Here is a 12,881-nt window from a genome sequence, read left to right as displayed (position 1 = left end):
AACCAAGGCCCAGAGCAAGATAATGAAACAAGGCCACAGAGTCTCAGGAGGGCATCACACTGCTGAATAATTGCATTTTAGAGCTGGAAGGAACTTAATGGCCTTTGTGGATTCTTTCTTTTTTCAAAGACAAAAATTGTAATTTTTTGAGTTCTGCAGAAACAACACTATACGTACAGGGCTACATATCTGCTTCAGCTGCACTTACAATTTCCCCGAAGAAAAAGGAACAATTTATATATTTATATATATTATATATGTCATACATATAATCTACTGTATATGATATATATAATATGTACATGTGGTTAGAATAGCAAATCATTGGAGTTGTGATTTAGGCATAATGGATTCCCTCTTCCATTGCCTCTAATTAATTCCTTATATCTATTTCCATTCCAAGTTGTTCCAGCAGCTACTCTTCTGGTTTCCACTGAACAGGGCACCAAGTGGTGACAGGAGCCATTGGGGTGGGGATGGGGTCCCAGAAGGAGCTGGGTGGTTTTCTTCTGAAGAAGAGCAGGCACAGAGTGGGTGGCTGCTGCCAGGGGTGGCTGGTGGTGACACTGACAGCCAGCTCATCACCAGACCTTTTCCGCCTGAGCAGCAGTGGTAAGAGCCCCATTAGGAAACACTGAGGGAAGGATGCCCAGGAAGGCACAGAGAGGCTTCCGGGGCTGGCGACACATCCACGCCAGTGAACGACCTGACCAAGGACCTGTCCGCCTACCTCCGCACGTACAGCATCAGGTTGTCCATGGCAGGGTCCGCATCTCGGTCACCACAGCGCGCCCAGCAGCTCGCAAAGGCACTGGACCAGGATTGGTGCTCATCGAACATTTGTGAAAGCAGGAATCAGTGACTAGGTACCAGGCCCACCCATTCAGCACAACCCAGGAAGAGTCCACAGGCTTCCTCCAGCTCCTCAGACATACTTAGGCAATTGTTAGGGACATTTGATTTCAAAGATGAAATTGCTATCTATTTTTACTAAAGAAGCAGCTTGAGTGAATCCCATGTTTATTTTCTTCCTCTCATATTGTTTTCTGGACTAATTCCAGGCTGCAGTTCACTTTAGTAATAGCTGAAATCTAATCAGGGCTGGATATTCTTAGTCTGTCTTTATCCCTCTGCCTGCCTCCCTGCTCCCCTCCTCCCTCTTTCTTTGCCTACCCTCCCCTTTTCTGCTCCCTTCCTCTTCCCCACCCTCTAGTTCCTGCCTCCTTTCTTCCTCTATATAGAGAGATAGAGAGATAGATAGATGGATGGATAGAGGTATCGGTGTAGATATAGGTATATATAGACCCCTGCTTCTCCCTTCCTTCCCCCCGTCCTCTGTACCATCCTCCCACTCCTCTCTCTGCTTCCTCTCTGTCCCTTTCTCTCCCTCCCCACTTCTCTGCCTCCAGTCCCTTCTTGCCCCTCTCCTGATCCCCAAATCTGTCCCCGTGACCCCTTCCTTTCCCCCTTATTTGCCTCCTCTCTCTCCCTCCCCCACTTCTCCTCTGAGCTGATACACACCTCCCCCCTGCCACACACAGATACACACACTGAACTGAATAGCTCACTTTAAAACGGTTAAGATTGTTAACATTTATTGTGTGAGAATGTAAGTTGTCCTTTGGGAATTGTTTTCTACTGTACCCTAAAATTAAAATGAAACTCTATGTACATGGGACTTAATTTTTTATTTCCCCACCTTGACCTTTGGAGAGAGAGTTAGTTTAAAAGCAATTCTCTGTTGAAAGAGAATGGCTGGAGGCTTCATTTAAAGGTTATAACTAATTATATTTATAAACATATCAACAGTGAGTTACTCCAAGCAGACTAATAATTCAGCTGCAAAAGTTTAAAAAAAATAAAACTATTTAAAAAGCAAATTAAGTTGAATACTGATTTTGCTTCTGAAACGTAGTTCAGAAGCAACAGTAACTTGGAACTAGATTTTTAAAAAGTATCTAAAAATTCCTTTTGCTCTGGGTAGATTTGTACCAAAGCCTCCTAGCCAAGAATTCTAATGATTAGTGGCCTCCAGGAGCAGAGAAGATGACTTTTTAAACTTCTTGATAGCGCTGACACAAGGTAACAAGCATTCTCCAGCACAGATTCTCTGTTGTCATGAATTTACATTGTCCTGTATTATATCTAAAAAAGATAGGTCAAGAAACTACTATTTTAAGTATGGGGAAAAGCTACATTCATTGTTCAGCCATAAAAGGAAGTTAAAACGTTGCAGGGTCAATGCAGGCAATGAGAGAAAGCTAATAATAAAAAGTTTTCTTTTTATTTAGGAACAAAGAGAAATAAATACCGAGAGAGGACAGAGTAGACAACGATTGAACAGGTCAGGTCCATGGAGGGATTATAGCATTTAGCATTTTTCTTGCTTCTCAAACTCAGTTAATCGTGGCTCTCCTCGCGCGAGGGTGGGGTACAATGTGGTAAATACATGTTCCAGATTCCAGAACAGATGAATGACTGCGCTAATTTCTCATTTCCTAGCTGCAGGAGCCATGCTGCAGGCAGGGCCACTGCATCACACGCCTCCTACATGCCCATCTTGGACTCTGCAAGCCGTCCCAGGGAGAACAGCCCTGATGGGATGATACAGATTTCACCGTCAGGCAGTTCTACAGCTAAATTCTAGGTCCTCCCTTATTAGCTGTGTGACCCCAAAGAGAGTTAGTTTCTCTCTAAGCCTCAACTGTTTCATCTGTAAAATTAGTATAATTGCCTCCACCTAATAAAGTTGTTGCAATGATGAAATCAAATGAATATTGTAAGAAAAAAGCAGGAACCCTGGCTCTCAATACATCTGAGAACCACTACCACCTTCACCACCATCATCACTTCCAACACCACCACCGCATCTAAGACCACCGCCTCCAACACCAACACTTATAATACCAATACTTCCACCACCACCACCAGCATATACAAAACCACCACCTCTAATACCACTGCCACCATATGCAAAATCACCAGTTCCAACACCATCACCACAACCACCATCACCACCATCCTCATGACCACCACAACCTCCACCACCTCACTTTGCAGATAAGATGATCTTAATTCACTTGCTGAAAGTCACAATGCTATTTGGGGACAAGGGTAGACCTGGAATGGAATCCAAACTGAGGGCTATTTCTAAATCTGTCTTTATCTCAGGAAGTCTAGCATGGAAAAGTGGGGTGATCTTGGTGTTGAGGGTCACCACAGGGCATCACGGGTACCCAGAACGCCATATCTCTCGTATCTAATCCTAAGAAAAACTGTATCTGGAAATAAAATACCCCAGGCTATGTCATTAATATCTGAATTACCGGGTCAAGTGAAATTGGTTGCCCTCTTATCATGAACACCAGCCTAGAAGGCAAGCTCTGCTTTGGACTCTGTTTTTGCCCCCCTTGCCTCCATATCTTCAACTGTCCCCCAAGCACACAATGCCTACTGGCCTGTCTGACCCTGTGGAGACCATTGTAAGAAGGAAAGAACATGTCATCTGGAGCACCGATCCTTGGGAGAAAGGCAGGAAATGAACAGGCATTGTTTATTTCGCCTGGCTCTACAATGAGACAGCTGTATGGGCCTGTGAAAAGAATGAGTCCTGGCCGGCTCAACCTTTGGCAAATAGATGGGTATTACGTAGGTGGTATGTCGAGCCAGGAGAGGAAGCGAAGGAGGAGATTTCCTTTCATTCTGCCCATATTGTCAACTTTCCCTCCCAGGACCTTCTGGACTCCCCACTACCAGGTCAGAAAGTGCCAGGCCGTGCGGGAAGCCAGCAGCCAATGTCCACTGGCTGCTGCAGCATTTGCCTGCTCAATGAGCACCTTCCCCAGGCCCTCCTCCATGGCACCCCCGGGGCTGCGATAAAGATCATCTCTGGTACCATTAACCCACCTGGGGCTGCGATAAAGACCATCTCTCGTACCATTAACCCACCTTCCATTTTGGCCATTCTCTCTTCCTTTCCTGTCCCCTGGCTTAGAGCCACTTCTATTCCACTGTTGCAAAGAGAACACCTGATTGCATGGCATTTACAGTCGTAGGGGCTTAACAGCTTTCCCAGCCCAAAGAAAGAATCTCCAACGAGCAGATGTCATTAGCCATGATGGAACATGATGGAGATACAGGGTGGGGCAAAAGTAGCTTTACAGTTTTCCATATGGAAAATAATACATAATTAATAAATAGCAATGTAAAAGGAAATCTGTGTTTTGAGTACTCACTACTGTCAACCTACGTTTGCCCTACCCTGTATTTTACAGGAAAACCTCTAGGTTCTCAAGATAATTGCAACCCGTAGAAAATTTTCTACACCTCAGCCAACCAGGACAGAGCAGCACCGCAGCAAATAATCCTGTTTGAGGTGTTACAGCCTCAAGGTTGCTCCATTCAAAAGAATTAAGCATGCTTAAATCTCTTTCCCTGCGTTACCAATGTCCTCAGGAAAGAAAACCAGAGAAGATTTCTTCCCACTTCACAATTTAGTGTAAAATCTGCTCAGGTTTTACCAGGATGATGGCAACACACTGGGTAACTCGGAGACAAATGCAGTGGCCGTGGGAGGCAGAATAGGCTAAGGGCTGCTCAAGCAGCCACAGGACTGAAGTCAGTCAAAAGCATGCCTTGGGACTAAGGAACAATTCACAAAGTGCAAAACAAAGTACTGATATTTGACTAGAAACCTAGAATATTTTCTTTAGAAATGGCGAGAGGCAATGTGGTATAGAAGGGCAAGCACCCAAGCTTACTTTTTTCAAGTAGGTCAGTTACATGATTTATTTTTAAATTTTTTATATTATTGTAGTAAAAACACTTAAGATGAGATCTGCCCTCTTAACAGATGTTTAAGTGTACAATACAATATTGCTAACTACAAGCACAATGCCAGACAGCAGATCCTTGGAACTTGTCTGTTTTGCATTACTGAAACGTTATATCTGTCCATCAGTAACTCCCTTTTCCCCTCCTTGGCTCCTGGCAACCACACTTCTCCCTGCTTCTATGAATGACTGCTTTAGATACTTCATATACAAAGAATCATGCAGTATTTGTCCTTCCTGGACTGCTTTAAGGGATATATACTCAGATTAATTTAAATGCCCTCATAATGATTTAAAGTCCCATTAAAGAAAACAAATGTTCACTGAATCTTTCATTATGTTCGGTAACAATCCTGTCTAGTGAAATTGTCCATACTCTCAGGTTTACCATGATAAGGCTCCACCTTGAGATGCACATTACATTTTCTCTCCAAGTACACCTTCTATCCTTCAAAAGTAAATGCAGATATTTTTGTCCAAAATTAGAACTTCTCCTACAGCTTACATAATGTCTTCATAATGATGTTTGTACTTACCAAAATATGAGCGTCCTCATCTCCCACTTTATAGTATAAGAAGTATATTTTTCTGTTTCCTGCATAATGATTTGTCCAGCGTTGGGCACAAATCAGAGCTTATTAAGTATGTGCAGGTCTACTGACATATAAATTCTTCTCCAGCCTTGAGCCAGGGAAGTATTTAGCCCCCTATATAATGGCTTTGAATGATGACTCAGGAAAGAGTCCATAATTTAAACAGTTCAGTGTGTCTAAACTATGAAGCCTCCTCATTTGCTAAGATGAAATTTCTTTACATAACTCTATTATAAGCCCACACTCTAATCAGCGGTGGGAAATGAGATTACAAGAGCAAGCATGGCAATCCGGTTGCCATGGTAAACAACCCTTATGCACATAATCACTTAAGGCTTCTGGCAGTAGTGAATTCAAAGTCATAAATGTGTGTGTGTGTGTGTGTGTTTTACTTTCACCCTGTCATTCATGAAAGCACATGCATCTATAAAAACATTTCTTGTAGTTATAATTTAGATTTGCAGATAATACTACATGTGGTTTGGTTCTAAGAAGCCATATTTCAGTCTGAAAAGATAATCCAAAAATCCATTAAAATCCTAGAATTATTCCATGTAAATTTCTTAATTAGCATATTACCCAGTAAAATTTTTTTGTCAATGTAAAATATTTATTTTTTAGTTTAGTTAAGTAGGTTAAGTTTTCCTAGGCTAAATGTAGTTGATTAAATTCTTCTTCCATAAAATAAATATTCACTATGTTAGACTCAAGATAATATGTGCTAACAGACTTTCTTGTCTAATGTTATTTTCTCTAGTAATTTTCATCATCTCTGATTCCCCAAACACAAATAATTATTCTTCTGATCACTTCAAATTTTCTTAATATTTTTATTTCTTTTATTTATTTATTTATTTATTTATTTACAGCTGGCTGCCTTTTTGTATTACATATTTGGCTACTCTCAGAATTGAATTACTCTCTCCTCTAGTGAGACATTTATTACTTCAAATTCTATAAAGCAAAAGGATACTGATAATATAAACAGCAAAAGCAAAATATTTATTTTCCCTGGAATATAATAAAAATAATTTCATAAAATCTATATAATAATAAAATTTTACTTCATTCTATCTCCCCCCCCCCATGTAAATGTTTAGTGTCAAGTAGCTATATTTGTTGTCCTGTGTATTTTATTTCCTAGTTAATGAAGTTATAATCATACTTGAAAATGTAATAGCTGTTAAAACAAACTTAATTTGGGACAGAGCCATTGCACAATGAATGTGCTGTGTCTGAAATGCCCAGTAAACTGATTTGCTAAACAATATATTATATAAATTTTCCAACCTACATACTTTGTTTTTTAACTCGACATTTAAAATATATAATATTAAATGCTGATGATCTTTTTGAGTTGTCTTCCAAATATGATATCAATGCTGAGCTTTAGCTAAGTACTGTAATTAAATTTGACTTGTCTCTATATTAATTAATTAACCTTAACATTTTCTGCAATAGTGAAGCTAAGTTAGATATTGGAAGACCAAGCAACATTTTATAATTATTATTACCACTAAAATAGCATCATTAAAAAACAACCATAGTAGCATGCCAACTTTGTGGATATCACCTACCAAACCACAAAATCAAATTAGCATATTCTTCGTTTATTTTTTCATTAGCTGTTAACATTAGACAGAATTCCCTGTTGAAAGTCAAGATTAGCTGGCATGGGTTTAGTATTTGTCATTGCTTGAGTTTATACAACTGCGTGTGCTGCTAATTATATCTATTTAATGGGTTTTTCCATTATAATTTTAAAATGTTTTGCCAAGAATACATTTTATTAGAGACCACAGGCACCACTTATCACTTATCAGTATTTTTCTCAAATATAAACTTTGATCTTAAAAAGATCGGACTGAAATAATTCAACTCATTTATATAAAAATACAAATTAATAGGCATAGACATACTTATAAATTTAAATGATTTCTGTACTAAAAATAAGATCAAAGATTAGGAATCTATTTTGTTCCCAAAACTCAAGGTTCAATAAAGCTGACTGCCTCTTTATCTCCATCCCTGATTAGACTGGATCCTATTTCTGTCTTGGTTAATGGCTTCTTAAAATTAGATAGCCTGTAAACCCAGGCATTTCCAGGAATCATGCTATGGTACTCTGGAAAGAATCTTAAGTTCTGGCTTTGTGCATAGCATTAAACAAACAAACAAAAAATTTTTTTGAAGTATTTAATGAAACTGAGTGGTGTCAACAGTCCCATTTATGCATTGTAGGTTTTTAAGAAAGTAATCTTTTGAGATTAACTGTGTAATTAATTGGAGGAGATAAGAACTCATTCTTAAAGATAAATTGTGATTCTTTATAGTTCAATGTCACTGTATGAGGACAAAACTCTCTCATTTGGATCTGACTGTGTGGACCTGACATTGGAAACAACTACCAGAAATAAAAGATCCATAAAAAGTATACAATGAGGGACCATTGATAATATTATGTTTTTCTAGAAACATTCTGTTTGAATCCTTGGTGCCTATTTTAAGGCTAAGTCTTGGTCATCCAAACAAATTGATTTAAACAACAGACCTATTAAGCATCTACCAAGTTATTCATCAATCATAAAACTCTATAAGGTAAAAATAAAAATTCTAGAAAAAGAAAAATATATAGGGATGTAATTTTATTCCACTTGTAAATAAAAATGTTTTGCCATTTCTAAAACTTCATATTTCCACTTAGCGAATAAAATTCAGCAAGAGGTTTTAAAACTAGGAACTGGCGATTGGTCTAGAATAGTCCTAAGAACATGTATACAGAGATGCCATACTGATAATTCCACTTCTTACTACTTTTCACAAGATATGTAAATTTCTAAAGCTGGAGTTTGGCAATACTCCCTCCTTCGCAAGAATTCAATCAATCTAATGGCATAGGGTGAGTGTTTTACATGGAGCTGGCAGAATAGAAAATTATTCCATCAATCACTCAGTCTCTCCCCGCCCCCACCCCCTTCTGATTCTACACTGTGCACAAAAGAAGGTTATTTATTTATCGTTTGGTAAAAGTCCTGGATAGCAGAGTAGATAGGAAAAGCCTCTCAAATAAACAAGTACAGAGCCATTATTAAGAGAAAGCAAGACCAATTTTTCATGAGGAAACATCCTAAGTAAAATGAATAAACAAAATACCAATTTGGACATATTTAAGGGCTACCCTTGTGAGTTCATTTAGTAACATGCAATACTCCTTTAATCATAAGCAATGCACTTTTACGTGGCCTACAAGTGCTATCTATTACAAGAGGATTCAATAACTGAAATGATTAGAAAATATAATGAGAAAGAATTCCTAGCAAAGGAATAGAGCTTGTATGCTAACCTGGGCAGGATCACATTCCACACGAGGCCTTTGGGAAAATCCTTCCTGGGTACGCAGGCTATTCATTTGGTACTACACTACATATTATCTTTTAATGAAACACCTGTCCTAACAAAATACATCTTACTAAGTGAAACATTAACATTATAAGAACCAACATAAAACAGATAGTCATCAAAAGCTATCCCCTCACACACATCCAAAGATAGATATTATAATCTCTGTTTTGCTTGATTTCATTGAGATATCAGTAATTGTTCATGTCCATAATACAGTGTCAAAGACATTGGAAGACTCCAACATATCTGCTCCTTCTGCCCACCTCTCTCCCCCCGCCCCCCACTTCTATGTTTGTTTTCTCTACACTTACAGCAGGAGAAGTTTCAACTTGGACAGAACGTACTTGCCATTTGACATATATACACCCTTTACACAAGAGTTAACCATTTATAGCAAGCATGTCAAACTCAAAGGCTAACATGGGCCAAATAAACAAAGTTTAAGTTTATGTGGGCCACAAAAAAAAAAAAAAGCTTCAATGTCCATAGAAACGTAGGTTTATTTCGAAAAGTATAGTATTAAAAAAAGTTCAAGAGCAGTGATAAAATTAATGTTTTCTTCCTGACACTTGGCATCTCTTCTCTGCTACTCTCTTTCCTACTTCAGGGGAAATCTTGTTCACAGTAATTACTTTCAAAACTGACCCAAGGTGAATGTCAGTAATTCTGGATCGGACAGGAGACTTATTTCCTTTCATATTTGTAAATAACTGCTCACACTATTATATTGTCTGGGCCGCAGAAATATTCGTTGTGGGCCACATGTGGCCCATGGGCCGCGAGTTTGACATGCTTGATTTATAGAACAAACTATGTTATTATTTTTTTCCTGAAATTTCTAAATTGGCAATGACTCAACCAACATAATAATTCCTATTATTGTCCTTTGTTGCATCGAATCTATTTTACACAGTTCCCTTTCTTCCTTTTTTCCAGTTTGGACGTTGCTCGTTGAGTCAGACTTCCTGGTTTGCTTCTGATGAGTGCGATGCCCCCTCCCAGGCAAGGAAGGAGGGATAGCTCTCTAAATAGCAACTGTCAATGGAAAATTCAGGACACAGCCACAGCCAGGCATGACATGTTACAATGTTGGCAAGTGTCACTGTAACGTGGCAAAAGGAAGAATAAATTGTTGTCCGCTTCTCTGACCTGCGCCCTGTCAATTAGGATGCTAGGAGAGAAACTTATTTCTTTCCCCATCACTACATCAGTAGGGTAAAGGGCTTGTTGCATCATGCAAAATAAAATGAGACTGGAATGAAATAAGAGCTATATGACTTTTTCCATGTTGGCATAAAACTGAAAAGGCAGGATTGGTCATTAAGTTATAATTAAGTCTTAACATTTAAGCAAAACATCATCTTACACTGTCACAAAACCACCATGTCAGGTAAAAGCAACACAAATTGTTCCAGACAGCCCTGGTAGCCAGGACATTCTTTTCAGAGGTATCTGTTCTTTGGATTTTCCCAATTAATACTCAGCAGTGAAGTTAGAGACCTGATGTGATGATTTAAATATTCCCTTATGGTGTGTATATTATGTGATTCAAAACAGAACACAAATTTTCAACCCATCATAAGTGCTTTGATAAGCTGTGTCACAAGACTTATTTTATCATAATCTATGTTGTACTTAAAATATCTAAAAGTGCCAAAGTAAGAATCAAATCAAATTAAGATCTCGGTGTACAGAGTATATTGATGGTATGCGAGGGAGGGTTGAGATTTGAAAGTGGTCTGGTATAGTAACCATTCCATTCCTTGTATGCCATTTAATTTAAAAGGACATGCACGCATTCTCCCATCCACAAACACACTCAACACACATGTATATAGATAAAAAGGGACTTACACAATTTCATCGTTCTGGAATTCGAGCTCTCCACAGGTGTCCTCAAAGTCTTCTCCTCCACCTCTGGCGGTCCCTTCGATGGTTTTATAGGGGACGATAACATTTCCTCGAGCTCCAGATGTTCTCAACACTTTCACCTCCATGATGCCAATGCTCTCGCTCACATGAGCCACGGGCTCCTCAAAAGTAAAGATGCCCGCGTGGTCATCATCAAAGATAGTCACGGTGGCCGTCGAGGGAGAGCCCAGGCACGCGAGTGTAGAAACGTGATTGGCTTCCAGTATGCCATCTTCGGAAGCTTCCGAAGTCACTTTGACATTGCTGAGATGCACGAGGAAGTTCTCGTCCTCCTCAAAGATGTCGTCATCGATGATGCCAACTCTGATCTCCTTCTGGGTCTCGCCCGGCTTAAAGACCACGGTCCCTTCAGTAAATTCATAATCAGACCCCGCGTTGGCTGTGCCGTCCTCGGTTCTGAAGTCAACAAACACAGTGTTGGTCAGATCGCCACCTCTGCGGATAATGGTCAGGGCCACGGTGCCGCAGTTCTCCAGACACTGGTATGTCCCTTGCTCGAAGAAGATCTTACTGACAGGGTCCGTTTCAGCCACTTCTGTGTTGACCTCGTGCATGCTGACAGCCTTCCTTGCTTGGTCCGCTGCGTGCCTCTTTAAAATGTTGCCCGCCCCAGTCATCAGGCGAGTAGCCTGAATACGGTAAAAGGCTCGGCTTTTTTGCTGCTGACTTAGGACTTGGTAGTTAGCTAATTCTATTAATTGCTCGATTTCTTTATCTGGGTGCTTCTGCTTGAGCTCCTTCAGAATCCTCGCCATTTCTCGCCTAGCCTCTTCGTCGTCCTGGTCCCTCTCATCAACCTCCAGAACCAGAGCCCCGTCTAAGAAGTTGTCAACATGGGAATTGACCACTTTCCCATCCATTTCAATTTCAGTCTTGGAGGATGGCCTGTCTCCTTCGTGTTCAATGATCATTCCCCTCTGCTTGCCAGCCCGATACCGCTTGTAGACATACTTGTAGAACAGAAGCCTCCTATCTGCTACCCAAGCAAACACCACGCAGATGGGAAAGAAGAAGAAGGTCAGCAAACCTTCCCAGACCTCCACCACCCCAGGAGAGATGACGGACAGAATGATGTAAAGCCAGGTATAGGCAAAGATGCTCCAGGCCGCCGTCACGAAGAACACACGCAGGTGCTTAATCTTCCTCGTCTCTCCATCTGGGACCACGTAAACACAGAGTGCGATGATGATGAACATGTTGAATGCAGCACTTCCCACGATGGTGCTGGGACCCAGGTCCCCCGCGGTGAAGTTATGGCCGCACACTTCAATGACTGAAAGGAGAATCTCTGGGGCAGAAGACCCCAGGGCCATCAAGGTCAGGTTGGAAACGGTCTCGTTCCAGATTCTCACCGTTGTCTTGGTGGTCTCTCCATTTGGCTTTTTGATGGTTATTTCCTTTTCCTGAGACGTGATGACTTCTATAGAGGACATGAACCGGTCGGCAATGATAGAGACTCCGAGAAACATGTAGACCATGGCCACAAAATACACAGTCGCTCTAGCAATTTTGTCCCCAAAGGAAGGGTCTTGGGGCTCCCAAATGGGTAAAATCACCCCTTTCTTACAGTAATATGAGCCAGTACACTCGTTAGTTTTATTGCCTTCTCCTTCCATTTCTGTCTCGGCACTTATATGGTCCACATGGGAAAATAAGACAGCCACGATGACTAACAGATGAAATCCCAGCGAAAAGGTGGGTGAGAGACTTACTCGCAGCATGTTGTACAACGGCTGGCTTCCAGCTGTCCCAACCTACTGGTAGAAATAAGATGGGGGGTGGGTAGGAAAACGAATCACATCGTTAGAGCCAGATCCAAAGCATGACTAATTACTTATTTTTATTAATCTTACCAATGATTTGCTCATACCTTACCATCCCACCACCTATGGTGAATCATTATTCTAAGAACCCATCGGGGATTAAGTAAAGTCTACAACTCACTGTCTCTGCTTGTGGATTTTCTGCGTGCAGTCCTCATTCACTGAACAATGTACACAGTTGTCTTAATGGAAAAGAACAGTTCGATTATAGCCTTGCATTGCTGTATGCATATTTATGCATGCTAACAGCCAATTAGAAAAAAACACCAAAAACTTTTTAAGCATTAAATAATTTTCTC

The 12,881-nt window shown here is 40.3% G+C and overlaps 1 protein-coding gene across 2 annotated transcripts in view; it reads right to left on the bottom strand.

Annotated features, from left to right (window-relative positions):
• Nucleotides 1–12,507, bottom strand: part of SLC8A1 (solute carrier family 8 member A1) — a 276,016-nt gene extending 263,509 nt beyond the window's left edge. For both annotated transcript variants that reach the window (XM_081100760.1, XM_081100761.1), the window contains exon 1: nt 10,682–12,507. In XM_081100760.1, the coding sequence (XP_080956886.1) occupies nt 10,682–12,480 (1,799 nt within the window). In that variant the 5' untranslated portion in view covers nt 12,481–12,507. The remainder of the gene's footprint in view (nt 1–10,681) is intronic.
• Between the last annotated feature and the right edge of the window lie 374 nt (nt 12,508–12,881).

The sequence above is a fragment of the Myotis nattereri genome (genome assembly GCF_964212035.1).
Source record: "Myotis nattereri genome assembly, chromosome: 10".
Lineage (NCBI taxonomy): Eukaryota > Metazoa > Chordata > Mammalia > Chiroptera > Vespertilionidae > Myotis > Myotis nattereri.
The sequence above is the reverse complement of the archived record's forward strand: the minus strand, read 5'-3'. Positions and strand labels throughout refer to the sequence as shown.